At 35.2% G+C, this 13,214-nt stretch overlaps 2 protein-coding genes across 2 annotated transcripts; one reads left to right on the top strand and one right to left on the bottom strand.

The window, feature by feature from the left end:
* Positions 1-945: 945 nt before the first annotated feature.
* ndufs7 (NADH:ubiquinone oxidoreductase core subunit S7) lies at positions 946-7,423 on the top strand. The gene is made up of 8 exons (XM_016235813.1): positions 946-1,004; positions 1,660-1,696; positions 1,791-1,859; positions 1,976-2,093; positions 2,801-2,980; positions 6,240-6,286; positions 6,387-6,475; positions 7,186-7,423. Exons 1-8 carry the CDS (start codon positions 989-991, stop codon positions 7,281-7,283), a joined length of 654 nt encoding a protein of 217 aa, XP_016091299.1. The 5' UTR covers positions 946-988; the 3' UTR covers positions 7,284-7,423.
* Positions 7,424-8,429: 1,006 nt separating this feature from the next.
* gamt (guanidinoacetate N-methyltransferase) lies at positions 8,430-12,383 on the bottom strand. Its single transcript, XM_016235790.1, has 6 exons — positions 12,018-12,383; positions 10,367-10,512; positions 10,210-10,273; positions 8,966-9,033; positions 8,772-8,882; positions 8,430-8,677 (listed from the first exon to the last, which is right to left on the bottom strand). Exons 1-6 carry the CDS (start codon positions 12,190-12,192, stop codon positions 8,540-8,542), a joined length of 702 nt encoding a protein of 233 aa, XP_016091276.1. The 5' UTR covers positions 12,193-12,383; the 3' UTR covers positions 8,430-8,539.
* Positions 12,384-13,214: the final 831 nt, after the last annotated feature.

Raw genomic sequence — 13,214 nt, forward strand, 5'->3', positions numbered from 1 at the left:
ATAAATATGAATATGCATTAATTCATCTCACTCACAAAAAAACCCCACACAAATTCAGAATTCCTCAAAATGATGCAAACCTGCAATAATTAAATGTTAAACAACACAAATATGCTTTATGTATTTAATCCCATTCTATGAACCAATGTCTTTGCTTCTGACCTTCGATGATCCAGTTCAGCTGTACTAATAAGCACAAATTACACTCCAGTCAAACATTTGTGTGTCTTTGTTTATTGCTGAAATGGGTTGAAATGTCTTCTTCTGCGTTCTACTGTACGGACGTAAATCTACTTTCCCTTCAGCCTGAGGCTTATTCATTTCACTTTTGCTGTGAAAAGGCTTTTATATTTGCCAAAAATATAACTTTTTTTTTATTTTAAAAACAAACAAGCAAGCCCTGTACAGATTTTAAAAGTAACGCAAAAGTAACGTAACGGATTACTTTCCATAAAAAGTAACGATTTACCGTAATTAGTTACTTTTTAATGGAGTAACGCAATGTTGTAATGCATTACTTTTAAAAGTAACTTTCCCCAACACTGGGTACAGCAGTACATAGTTACTTTCATGCTGATGAACCTGTAATTGACTAACTACAGACTGATGGTAAAATTGTTCTTTTAAAAAGACAATTTTAATATGGACCAGCTTTCAGCGCTTCAAAATAAAAAATCTTTGTCAATGAATAGTGAGCAATTTCTGTTACAATTTTAGTGTAATAATTATAGAATTTAGTTACAAAAATAATTAGATATAAAAAAAAATTTGAATGTAGAAAATAAGTATAACTAAAATGATTTAATACTAATCGATGTTGAGCGCGGCGAATAAATGTAATGTATTTTATTTTGTAAAAAATTGCGTATGAAGTGTGTGAATAATTAAATTGGCCGTGCTCTTTTTTTTTTGATTTTGTTTAAAATGTTTTTGAGCGCGGTGTTATCAAAGGACTTTTATATACAGCGAAAGTAGGTGTCAGGCAAAGATGGCGGCGTTGTTGGGTGAGTAAACGAGCTTGATCCTAGACGATTTAAAATCTCTGCATGGCGCAGTATTGCTATCACTGCATCATATATATGTGGAATACATTAGATATAACTAAACTACATTGCATCTTCAGTTGTTGAATGAGTTCTTTCGTGTTATGATGGGCTTTACTCGGTGACCTTGTTACACAACATGACTGATCTGAGACTCACTATGAGATATGTTGTATTACTTACGGCTTTGAAAGTCAAAATGCCATTCAGGCAGGCGATATGCAGTGTCTTTGTAAATCGCTGCCACAAAATTGATATTTAGTATCTTAATGAAGCAGAAGAATCAAGAATGAAATGAGCGAAATATTTATTGCAGTTTAAAAAAATGTCTAACCACATAGTGAGCAGAGATTTAGGCACAGTATTCTTATTTTTAAGATTGTAAGTATTGTTATTATGGTTTACCCTTTTATTATTGGTTATTCTCAACCAAGGCTGAACAAGATTTGTTATTTTCTGGAATGCGATTATGTACCTTGTTTGTAAAGTTGAAGCTATATATATATATATATATAATATTATTATTATTATTATGGTTTTCATGTATTTTTTACTTCTCATATGTGCAAGTTTGTTTTTGTATAAAAACATAACTTTAAATAATGTGTTATTTCAGTTCCTCGCCTTTCTGCCCTTGGTTCCTTGAATCTAAGGTAAGTTTTGAATTAGTTTTAAGGATCTTTTTTCCTTATTTTATGTAAAATGTTGTAACACCTTTTTACACTTGATATTGTGCTTGTAATGTAGGGCCATTTCATCATTTTCTGCTCATAAAAAGGTTCCTCTGACAGACAAAAAGGATGAAAACTCCACAAGGTGCGAAGTGGATGGTTTTGTTATGGTTGTATGCCACCCATCCTGGGCAGTTACAGAATAACTATTACACTATTAACTGGGTAGTTATTACTAACTGTGCATATCCTTCTTTCCAGTCCGGTCCCGTTCAGAGAGAAAAGCACAGCTCTGGCACCAAGACCAGCTTCAGCGGTCAGCAGCAAGGGTGAATACATCATCACCAAGCTGGACGATCTGGTCAACTGGGCACGCAGAGTACGTAACTCTTTACATCAGGGGTCTCCAAACTCTGTCCTGGAGGGCCACCGTCCTGCAGAGATTAGCTCCAACGTGCCTCAACACACCTCTCTGGAAGTTTCTAGTATGCTGAATAAGACCTTGATTAGCTGGTTCAGATGTGTTTAATTGTGGTTGGAGCTGAACTCTGCAGGACTGGACACCCCTGCTTTACACATTTACAAAAAATGTGTTTTAAAAACACTAAATGCATGCACTACCGTTCAAAAATTAGGTGTCAGTAGATTTCTTTTTTTTTTTTTTCTCAAATGTTTTTGAAAGAAGTCTCTTCTGCTCACTAAGGCTACATTTATTTGATCAATAACAATTTATTCCTGTGATGCAAAGTTGAATTTCCAGCATCATTACTCCAGTCTTCAGTGTCACATGATCCTTCAGAAATCATTCTAATATATTGATTATTATTATCAATGCTGAAAACAGTTGGGATGCTTAATATTTAGTGGAAGCCATAATAGAGAGCTTGATGAAAGCAAAAAAAGCATCTTTTGTACCATTATTAAAATCTTTACTGTCACTTTTGATCAATTTAATTCATCCTTGCTGAATAAAAGTATTATTATTTATTTTATTTTTTTTTACTTAACTGACCATAAAAATTTGGACTGTAGCTTATCATATTTTTTTGTAAAAATGAGGGAAAAAGTCAAATGTTTGTATTTCAGAGCTCCTTATGGCCCATGACCTTTGGCCTGGCATGTTGTGCAGTGGAGATGATGCACATGGCCGCCCCTCGTTATGACATGGATCGGTTTGGTGTTGTGTTCAGAGCCAGTCCCAGACAGGCTGATGTCATGATAGTCGCAGGGACGCTAACCAACAAGATGGCTCCTGCATTGCGGAAGGTAATTGCACCATATCAATAGTAATAAACTTGCCTGTCAATTAGGGGTGTGCGATATATATAGTTTATGATAATATCGTAATTCTTGTTTAAACGATATGCGATTTGACATTATCGAATATATAGCAAAAGCCAAACAAAAGCACACCCATAAAGTGTGCACATACACTATGAGATGTAGGTTAGACTACTGCGCGTGCACAATTAGAGTTCACACTTCCACTACATGATATAGTCTATTAAAATACATTTAGATTCCCCCCAAAATTCAACATAAGGGGGCAAATATGCCCGCGTATGACTTTTAAATGTCTTATATATTTATATCTGATATAGTTAATATCACACAAAGAGATATTTTTTCTCCAAATATCAGACGATTGCAAATGTGATACTGATTTTATAAAACAGTCCAATAAACAAGAAGTTCATATTAATTGACTTACATTTTAGACACAAGTTCCTCTTTTTGCTCTATTTCATCAACCAAAATAGCTCCAAAGGAAGCCACAGTAGAACTATTTTGCATCTCTGAGCAACACACGACGGTGTTTCGTTGCTGAATCAATCAGCTGTTTGAACAAATTGGTTGAATGAATGACTCACTCGTTACTACGTGGACATCAGTAATCTAATTATTGACCTTATTCTAAATAAGCCAATATTATGATTGTGGTGTTTACATGAGTTGCTTTTAGAATATTCCTTTCATGTTCCCGTTTTACATGTTATAGTACATAGTTCGATTAATGGCGCACATCATTACGTCTCAACGTGACGCCATCTGACGTCCCCTCCGGAATTTCACGTATAAACATATAGTTCGTCTTCGTGATGATGCCATGTACAGTTTTGGGTGTTTAATTTTTTATTTTATGAAAGCTTCAAGTGCAGTTAATTATTTGTACGTGCATACAGATGATGGAGGTGTTGAAGCTCTTTTATTTGCCGTCAAACTGTTGAGCACTGCCGTGTGTGTATCCTGTCGCAAAATGTGGTGAAAAGTCCTTCACGACGGTAATAATTTGATTAAGATGTTTACATGTCTATACTGCACTTCAGTAATGCAAAGAAAAATAGGAATACTCCACATGTCTTAATTCGATTTCTGTTTACTTCGATTATGACTTTAGCCGGATTAAGGTAATCTTAAATCTCTGTTTACATGGTAGATTCTTAATCAGAGTATTGTCTTAATCGTATTAAAATCGGGAGTATTGTTGTCCATGTAAACGTATTGACTGACTCAGTCATGCAGTGATTTGCCGCCACCTACTGGCGATTTTAGGTTTATATTTAAAGTACAGTATATTTCCCTTTTTCCCCAAATCATTTCAAATATCACTATTGAACGTTTTGTTTTTTAAACATCAAAACATTAAGTATGCATTTGTAACTGCAGGTTAAATGCATTCATGTCCTGTATTAAACAGTGTAAATGCCGATTCAGATGCAGATTCTGCATGCCACCTCTGCATTGCAAACACAAAGTTTATTGATACTTATTTTATTTGATTTGCCCTATAGTCTCTTACTATGTAAATCAAATTTAAGAATTTGACCGAAAAGATGATGCAGACATTTCATTAGGCTAGAAAAAATTGGTCGTATAAAGGTAAAAATGCCCATAAAAGGTAAAAATCAATTTATTACTCTTGCAAACTAATCACCGCACAGAATATGAAGAATATCAAAATCTTTGGGAGTCAGATGTCCACGGCAGTCCTAAACCTGCCAAAGTACCAGCACAATAACACGCTCAGCAAAATGTCATCTAATTATCGTTATAGCCAAAATTCCCGAAAATGTCGAGATTTCATTTTTTTGTCATTATTGCACACCCCTGCTGTAAATATAAATTTTTAGTACTCGGTTTAAACCGATAGTTCATCCAAAAATGAACATTTTGTCATCATTTACTCACCCTCAAGTTGTTCCAAACCGGTATGAGTTTCCTTCTTTTGTTGATCACAAAAAAAAATATTGTGAAGAATGTGGGTAACCAAACTGTTAACGGTGGTCATTGACTTCCATAGTATTTTTTTCCATACTGTAGAGGTCAATTGCTACTATCAACTGCTTTGTTACTAACATTCTTCAAAATTAGGGTTGGGTACCGAAACCCGGTACCAATATGGCACTGGTACCTATGTAACCGGTATGTACAAGAACCGAATCAGAATGCAGATTTCGGTGCCTCATTTCAGTGCCATGCCTGAGCGATCGATTGAAATATTTGTCCTCTGGTTCTCCGAAAAGGACGTAAGAAGCATCATGTAATATAGAAAAATAATTTCCCGACTGAGAAAATGCACATGAACTCAAGTCAGAAAGCTCTAATAATACAAATCCAACAAATCTTTGTAGTAACGCGAGTGTCCATGTTGTTTTCACATTCCAGCTTAAACGCATAACTCGGGAAATGAGAGCATCCGAGGAGCGCGTGAATGCAGTAATTACACTTGCTCTGATAGCAGCAAGCAGCCTTCCGTTAACTAAGCTAAACATGCTTAAATTAAAATGCCTAAAGCGAAACCTCCCTTGTATTCACATTTCTAAACCTGTTATCCAACAAAAGAGAACATTATAACCTTTTTACTCCACAACACCAGTCAAATGCTTCCTTCTGTGATCTGATGAGGCTTCTTGTCACAGAATGAGGCAGAAAATATGTTCTATAGGCTATTTTAAAAAGAATACAACGATTAGCAATGGATTATAAATATACTTAATTATTATGAAAATACCAGAGATGGCTTGAATAACACAGACAAACTATATTGTCGCAGTCGAGTGTTTATTGTCTTTGTTTTATCATTCAAAACATTTATATGCTCTGTTTACTCAGTTGCAGATATAATAGAGATGTCTTTGTCCATATAAGGGATTTCCTGGAGGGTCATGAGTTGTCTACTTATGTGACTGGATATGTGGATTTTCTGTGCGAGGGCGCCCTCTGGCAACCAGTGTGAATGAAACGGACATCATGTGTTCATAGTGCTAATGGCCAATCCATCATTTTTTGGAGAATTTGTATTTATTTTTAATAAGTATCGGTTTGGGCACCGTTATAGAAAAAAACCAAACGATGCTACTTTCGTGTTCAACTGAAGAAAGAAACTCATGCAGATTTGGAATGACATGAGGGCGAGTAAATGATGACAACATTTTCATTTTTGTATCCCTTTAATATTTCTGATTATGCTTTAGTGTAATGATTGTTCTGCTGCTATAATGTATGAATGTCTTGCTAATGGCAGGTGTATGATCAAATGCCAGAACCCAGATACGTTATTTCCATGGGAAGGTGAGAAACATAAATAAGCTGATCAGGAAAAACTAGTTTATTTTTTCTCATACTTCATTGTTTTTCAACTAAAATTGTCTTGTTTCTTTCTTTCTGGAAGCTGTGCTAACGGTGGTGGCTACTATCACTACTCTTATTCGGTGGTCCGGGGTTGTGATCGCATCGTTCCAGTGGACATCTACGTCCCAGGTGTGTTTCATTTCGTTCATCCTGTAGCATGATCTGCGTGTTTCTTCTGATACACGGACTCAAGCACACGCGAAACTCACAATGTTTTCAAGGTATGAGAGACATGAACACATGAACTTCATCTCCAGAGCTGCTCTGAGAGACACTTAAAAAAATAAAAAATAAAAATGCAATGTTTTGTTGTAAATTAATTGTTATATTTACTTTAAGGTTCCATTAAAGTTGTATTAATTAATTTAATTAGACACCAGTTGATGATGAATTGGTATTAAATCATAAAACATAGACTACAGAAAAAAATTAAATGGAAAACAGAATTTAAGGCAAAATAAAATGGATTTCATGGTTGCATAAATTAAAAAGTAGCTACTCTGTGAAGTTTACTTGTGAACAAACAAGTTATGTTTACATTCATTCTCAATGGTTAACAAACACGTGGAAAGCATTTCATTCATGATCATGGTTTTATATACCACGTAATTTAATAGATTAACACACCAAAATAAAATATTATGTTACAAAAGAGTGCGGTGCAAACGAATTTGTGAAAGCATTTCATTCCCTATTGCAAAGCAATATTGTGGTAATTATCAATATTGTATATGAAAAAAGTGTAAATATTATTGTCCATATCAGCCAGTCCTACTATAGCCTTTATCAGAATTGTCTCTAATGAGTGTATAGTATAATAAGATTATTTGTCCGTCTAGGTTGTCCTCCAACAGCAGAGGCTCTGCTTTATGGAACGCTGCAGTTACAGAAGAAGATCAAGCGAGAAAAGAAAATGAGAATTTGGTATCGCAAGTGAGGTGTGTTTGTGTGTCTGTTCTGAGATGTTTATTTAAAACTGGTCATTTGTTGTGCTCAGACGGCTGTTTGCTCAGGAGCTCCTCTGGTTTGAGCTCAAGCTCCTCCTCTTTGTAGCTACAATAAAGACTTTCTGCTTCACCGCGGAGTGCACTGACTTCTGTTAGATGCAGATATTTGTGTTGTCATGGTGGTGCAGTAGTTATCATTGTCTGTTCAGAAAAGACTTAATCTACAAATAATTAATAATCAGAACTGAGCCTTTATAATTGTATGCATGTACTTGTAAATAAGGTTTGGACTCTCCCCGTTCAGGTAAATGAAGCCATGTGACATTGACATTTTAGGCACATTCCTACCAGACACACATTTTGTAATGCAATGAAACATATATAACAATTTTATAGCAAATAATCAAAAAATGTTGACTGAAACATTAAAAAAACATGTTATTTAAGCTAGTTAAGGCAACATTTCTCGTTTTCATTTAATTTAACTTGATGTACTAAAATAACTGAAATTAAAAAAATAATAATAATTACAAAAGCTTTAACTAAAATTAACATGAACACAGAAATTATAAAAAAATCAAATGTGACCCTGGACCACAAAACCAGTCATAAGGGTCAATTTTTCGAAATTGAGATTTATATATCATCTGAAAGCTGAATAAATAAGCTTTCCATTATGGTTTGTTAGGACAATATTTGGCTGAGATACAACTAATTGAACATCTGGAATCTGAGGGTGCAAAAAAATCTAAATATTGAGAAAATCGCCTTTAAAGTTGTCCAAATGAAGTTCTTAGCAATGCATATTTACAGTAGGAAATTGACAAAATATCTTCATGGAACATGATCTTTTGGCATAAAAGAAAAATCTAACATTTTGACCCATACAATGTTTTTTTTGGCTATTGCTACAAATATACCCCAGCGACTTAAGACTGCTTTTGTGGTCCAGTGTCACAAATGTTAATTAAAAACTATAATAGCACCTAAAAATAACACTTTATCTGTGAATACATTCACAATACTGACTACCTTATTAAATATAAAGCACAACAGGTAGCAATATGTTAATTATGTAGTGTTTATTTTTAAGTACAATCAAAAAAGAAATGTCTATGAATAGCACAACTATGAACAGTCATTTTGAGCGCATTTAATACAATTTACTCTTATAAAAGAATTAAATCCATTTTAGAGACACTTGACAGTAGAATGATTTCTGATTTATATACAGTTTGTTTTTTTCTTATTTAACAATAGTTGGTGTGATCATCTTATTAAAGGAATAGTATTTGCATTCACTGGGAGGACTGATGTCCATCAGTGCGGTGCTGATCTTCTCCTTTTTGAATCCAGCTTCCAGCAGGTGGGGAACTTGTGTCTCCTGGGGGGAAAAAAAGTAGTGTCTCATCATAAAACCAGAGCACAATGATATGGATTTAGTGAGAAGGGAGTGTGTCAGGAATTGAGTTAATCACCTGGAACATTTTGTCGATGTGGTTATATTTGTTTTTCAGCAGCTCACCCCAGGAAGTGAGATTACAGTACGTGAGCACACCGCCAGGCTTCAGCAGTCTGTTAGCATGACCCTGACAGCACAGTTCATGGTGATCACTCACAGCAAACATCAATTTTTGCAACTCAAATGGTTTCAATGTAACTGTCCACAAACCTTGATGAAGTTGAACTGATGTGTGTGCCAGGTCTCCTCTGACAAAGGATATGTGTCATAAAGAATACCTGTGATTGGAGGACAAATATATGCAATTTCACACATCTGTCACGATTCCATGACTTTATATAATACTCATTTAATATATTGCAAACCGTACTGTGCAAAATTTTTGGGCTATTAGTATTTTCAGCAACAAAAAAATGGTTTTATGCCAGTTATTTGTATATCTTTTGCTGTAGTGTGTCAGTAGGAAATATCAGTTTACATTAAGGTTTCGTCAAGGGTCTTGGAGATGTTGCCACAGTTCTTCTGGATTGAGTCTGTCTCAGTTTGTTCTGTTTCTTCATGTAATCAGACAGACTGATGATGCTCAGATCAGACCTCTGTGTGGAGCACTGGCTGCTGTCAGACTCCTTGTGCATACAAAAAATCTCACTGAATTATAATTATTACAATTAAAATCAAAAAGAGTGTTTGGAAATAAAGTAAATAAACTAATATATTAGTAAACTAATATTTCCTACTGACACACTACAGCAAAGAAAAGAAATAACTGTCTTAAAACGTGTATGTATTTATTTATTTATTTGGTGAACGTACTAATGGCCTAAGACTTATGCACAGTACTGTATATTATTAGACAAAATTTACACTGCCATTCAAACGTTTGGGGTTGGTAAATTCTTTAATGTTTTGAAAGTCTCTTATAGGCTGCATTACAGTAAAAATGCAAAATATTATTACAATTTAAAATAACTTATCTATTTTAATATATTGTAAAATTATATATTTATTTCTGTGAGTCAAAGCTGAGTTTCCAGCATCATTACTCCAGTCTTCAGCGTCACATGATCCTTCAGAAATCATTCTAATATACTGATTTGCTGCTCGAGAAACATTTCTTAATATTACAAATGCTGAAAAGATTTGAGCTGCTTTGTATTTTTGTGAGAGTACAGTTTTTTCAGGATTCTTTATTGAATAGAAAGTTCAAAAGAAGAGCATTTCTTTTCAGCAAATCTTCTGTAACATTATAAATCTCTTTACTGTCACTTTAGGTTTATTTAATGGATCCTTGTTTAATAACAGTTAATTTCTTTTAAGAAAAAAACAAGACTTGTATATATATTTTTATGTACAGTTATGAGCAAGTAAACACTTTTCACCTCCTTTGACAAAATTTTAACAATCTTTAAAAATATATTTTGCTTACATTATAGTAAATATTAAAATGATTTTACCATCAAAGTGATTGTTGGGTAGGGTTGGCACCACATCTTCCCACAGGCCTTTCAGAGGAACAATCTGTGCAAGTATAACCAAAATAATTAATGGTTTAAGAAGTCATCAACGGGTTTGTAATAATAACTCACTACAAATCAGATATATTTCCTTTACTTTATGTGGCTGACTTTTGGCCCATTCCTGTAGCCTCTGGAATACACCGTCATTGCACTCAATGATCCAGTGCTCCTCAATAGGGAAAGACTCCACTTTAGTGGCTGCTATGGCCATCCCAAAGCCGATCTCAAGCACCCTTCCACCTACATTCCCAAACAAGAGGAGACACGTTGTTTATGCTGATTCACATGGTTTCTTATTCATACTTTACAACAATTACATTTTGTCTATTAAGTGTATATATTTTACTACACCATATTATTGACATGGGAAAGGTCCTGCCCCTGGAGCTGCAGGAGGTGATATTTCAGAAAGGAGTAAAAACAGGCATGTGAGGAGTAAAGAGAGGTCACTAGTGTCCTGCCCTTCTCAAATGAATGGCATTTCTAGAAATTCAGTTTGTAAATCATTGATGTGACACACGCTCTTTGTAATTATGAAACCATAAATAACCTTTATGAAAAATAATAATTTTAATAATATGAGTGAATATATTCAGACGAAACGCATTTCAATGCAACCCCACAGAAGGCACGCGCGTATTTAATTTAACTTCCTACCGTACTGGAGAGAAAAGAAGTAGCTCGTTGATCTGCCAGTCGCGGGAGAACTCTGCCCATATTTTATGCATAATGATGCATTTAAAATTGAACGACGATTAACGGATGTTTATAAAAGTTTACATTGCTGTTGCAGATGAAATATAACACAGATAACATTAAATAAATATTTTTTTTTACCAGGTTAAATGCTGAATATTAGTAACTCAAACCCCTTTTTCTAAGCCTCTCTACATAACCGCCGGTCGCGCACATCCGCCATGTTTGTAGTTTTAACGCGTTTTATTCGTGTTTGTAGTTCTGGACAGAATCCTTCACCAAAACGCAATGGATTGTGGGCAATATTAGCCATTAGAGGGTGCTCGGATCCACACTCTCAAAAATCGACCTGAAATAGTAGACCATCCGGGGACTTTTGGCATACTCTTTTCAACATACTATGCTTTGGGACACACTTATTCTAATCTCACATACTATTTAGGATGGATAGTATGAACATTGAGACGCAGGGCTAGTGTGTTACTTCTGTGGAAGTTTTGCGTCTGTCGTCGTGGCATAAGCACGTGTTTGTGTCACACTTACAGATAACGCATTCTTATCTGATGGCCACACCGTCAAAGATCAGGTACAAGGAATTCTAGTAGCATGTGCTTAATATTAATTAGGTAACGAACGGTCAAGGAAGGTCACGAGGCGACATCAGCATTTCTATATTAATATTCTACATTAACATTAATTATACACATTAATATATAGTAGGTAAATAAACGCATATTCGGACAGTACAAGGTTCAGTGAGTCAGTGAGTTGTCGACTTGTGAACCGCTGAGGACCGATTCAAGAACGAATCATCTATACAGGTTTGTTCAAAAGAGTCGATTCAACTGAATGATTCATTTAAGAATCGCCATAATAGAATTCGCAAGTTTGCAGTTATTGAGAACTTGTCTCGTTTAAAGGTGTTTTGACAGACAATATGGACACTTTTAAATATAATGGACCTGTAATAAAGTCACTTTCAGCAAAAACGTAACGCAGCGAATTGCTTCATTGACTCACTGATCGATGATAATTAAATGGGACATTACCTTTAGATGCAGCAACTGTTGCAAGAGAGTGCATATATGGAGTTTCCCAGCGCTCCATAACGGGTTTCCCCATGATCTCCAAGTGTGTGTCGGACTCGTTGTAGTCAGCACTCGCGTCGTGCCACACTTGTTTGCAGTTTTCGCCCTTTGAGAAGATCGGCTGCGCGGTGGTCATGCTGGATTGTTGAGTGTTGACAGATGTGGTGTGGTGTGGTGTGGTGTGGGGTTGTATCAACGCGCAGCGACTGAAGAGATCGACTCTGTCGTGACTTCAGTGTTATATATTTATAGAACTGCTGATTGTGCAAGAATCAGTGTAGTCAAAGAGTGACTGTTGATAAGGAGTCGTCGGAGAAGTGGGTGGTCTCTCACATGCATTGCTCTCTACAGCTGGAACAGCTTCTGATTCATGATGGTTAACCCAACAGCTGTAACCCTCACTATCCTTTACTATTTAAAATGTCTTGGTTATGCATTTTCATGTTGCAGAACCATAGTGCAGTGATTGTAGATGATAATACAATGGCACACTTTGATATGCTGCGCAAAAGTCTGGGACCACATTGAAAATCTGGGACTCAAAAACTAATTTAAAGGGACAGGTTACCCAAAAATATGTTTAATAACAATTATGTGGACCTGAAGTTGTTCCAGATCTGTATGAATTACTTTCTGGTAACCAAACAGTTGACAGTAGCCACTGAATTGCATAGTGTTTTCTTCCATACTATTAAAAAGAAAAAATCAAAAAAATTTAGAGTTTTTAATCTCACAATTATGACTATTTTCTCAGGTCGCAATTTTTTATTTTTTTTTATTCCAACAACTTTTAATTTGTCAAACAGTTGCAAATGTGTGACGTTGAACTCTAATAAATGCAAAATGTTGGACAGATCAAATACTAATTAACTGTTGAATTAATTAGCCGTTTAACTTTTCACACAAATAAAAATAGGCGAATATATTTTCCATAGTGATCTAATCTTGGACCCTATTGTATATCACGGTACTGAATGATTATATGCATGTATGCATACATGAAAACACATGATGCAAAAAAAAAGTACTACTGTGGCACTTTTGTATGTGTGCGTTTAAGTCGTTTCAAGAGGCATGCAGTGTCACTATTAACTCTAATCACGTGAGACTGATAGTTAAAGTTCATAGGTCACTGATAGTTAAGCAATTGTACAGAAC

This window comes from Sinocyclocheilus grahami, unplaced genomic scaffold, assembly GCF_001515645.1.
Source record: "Sinocyclocheilus grahami isolate Dianchi unplaced genomic scaffold, SAMN03320097.WGS_v1.1 scaffold474.1, whole genome shotgun sequence".
In the NCBI taxonomy this organism is placed as follows: domain Eukaryota; kingdom Metazoa; phylum Chordata; class Actinopteri; order Cypriniformes; family Cyprinidae; genus Sinocyclocheilus; species Sinocyclocheilus grahami.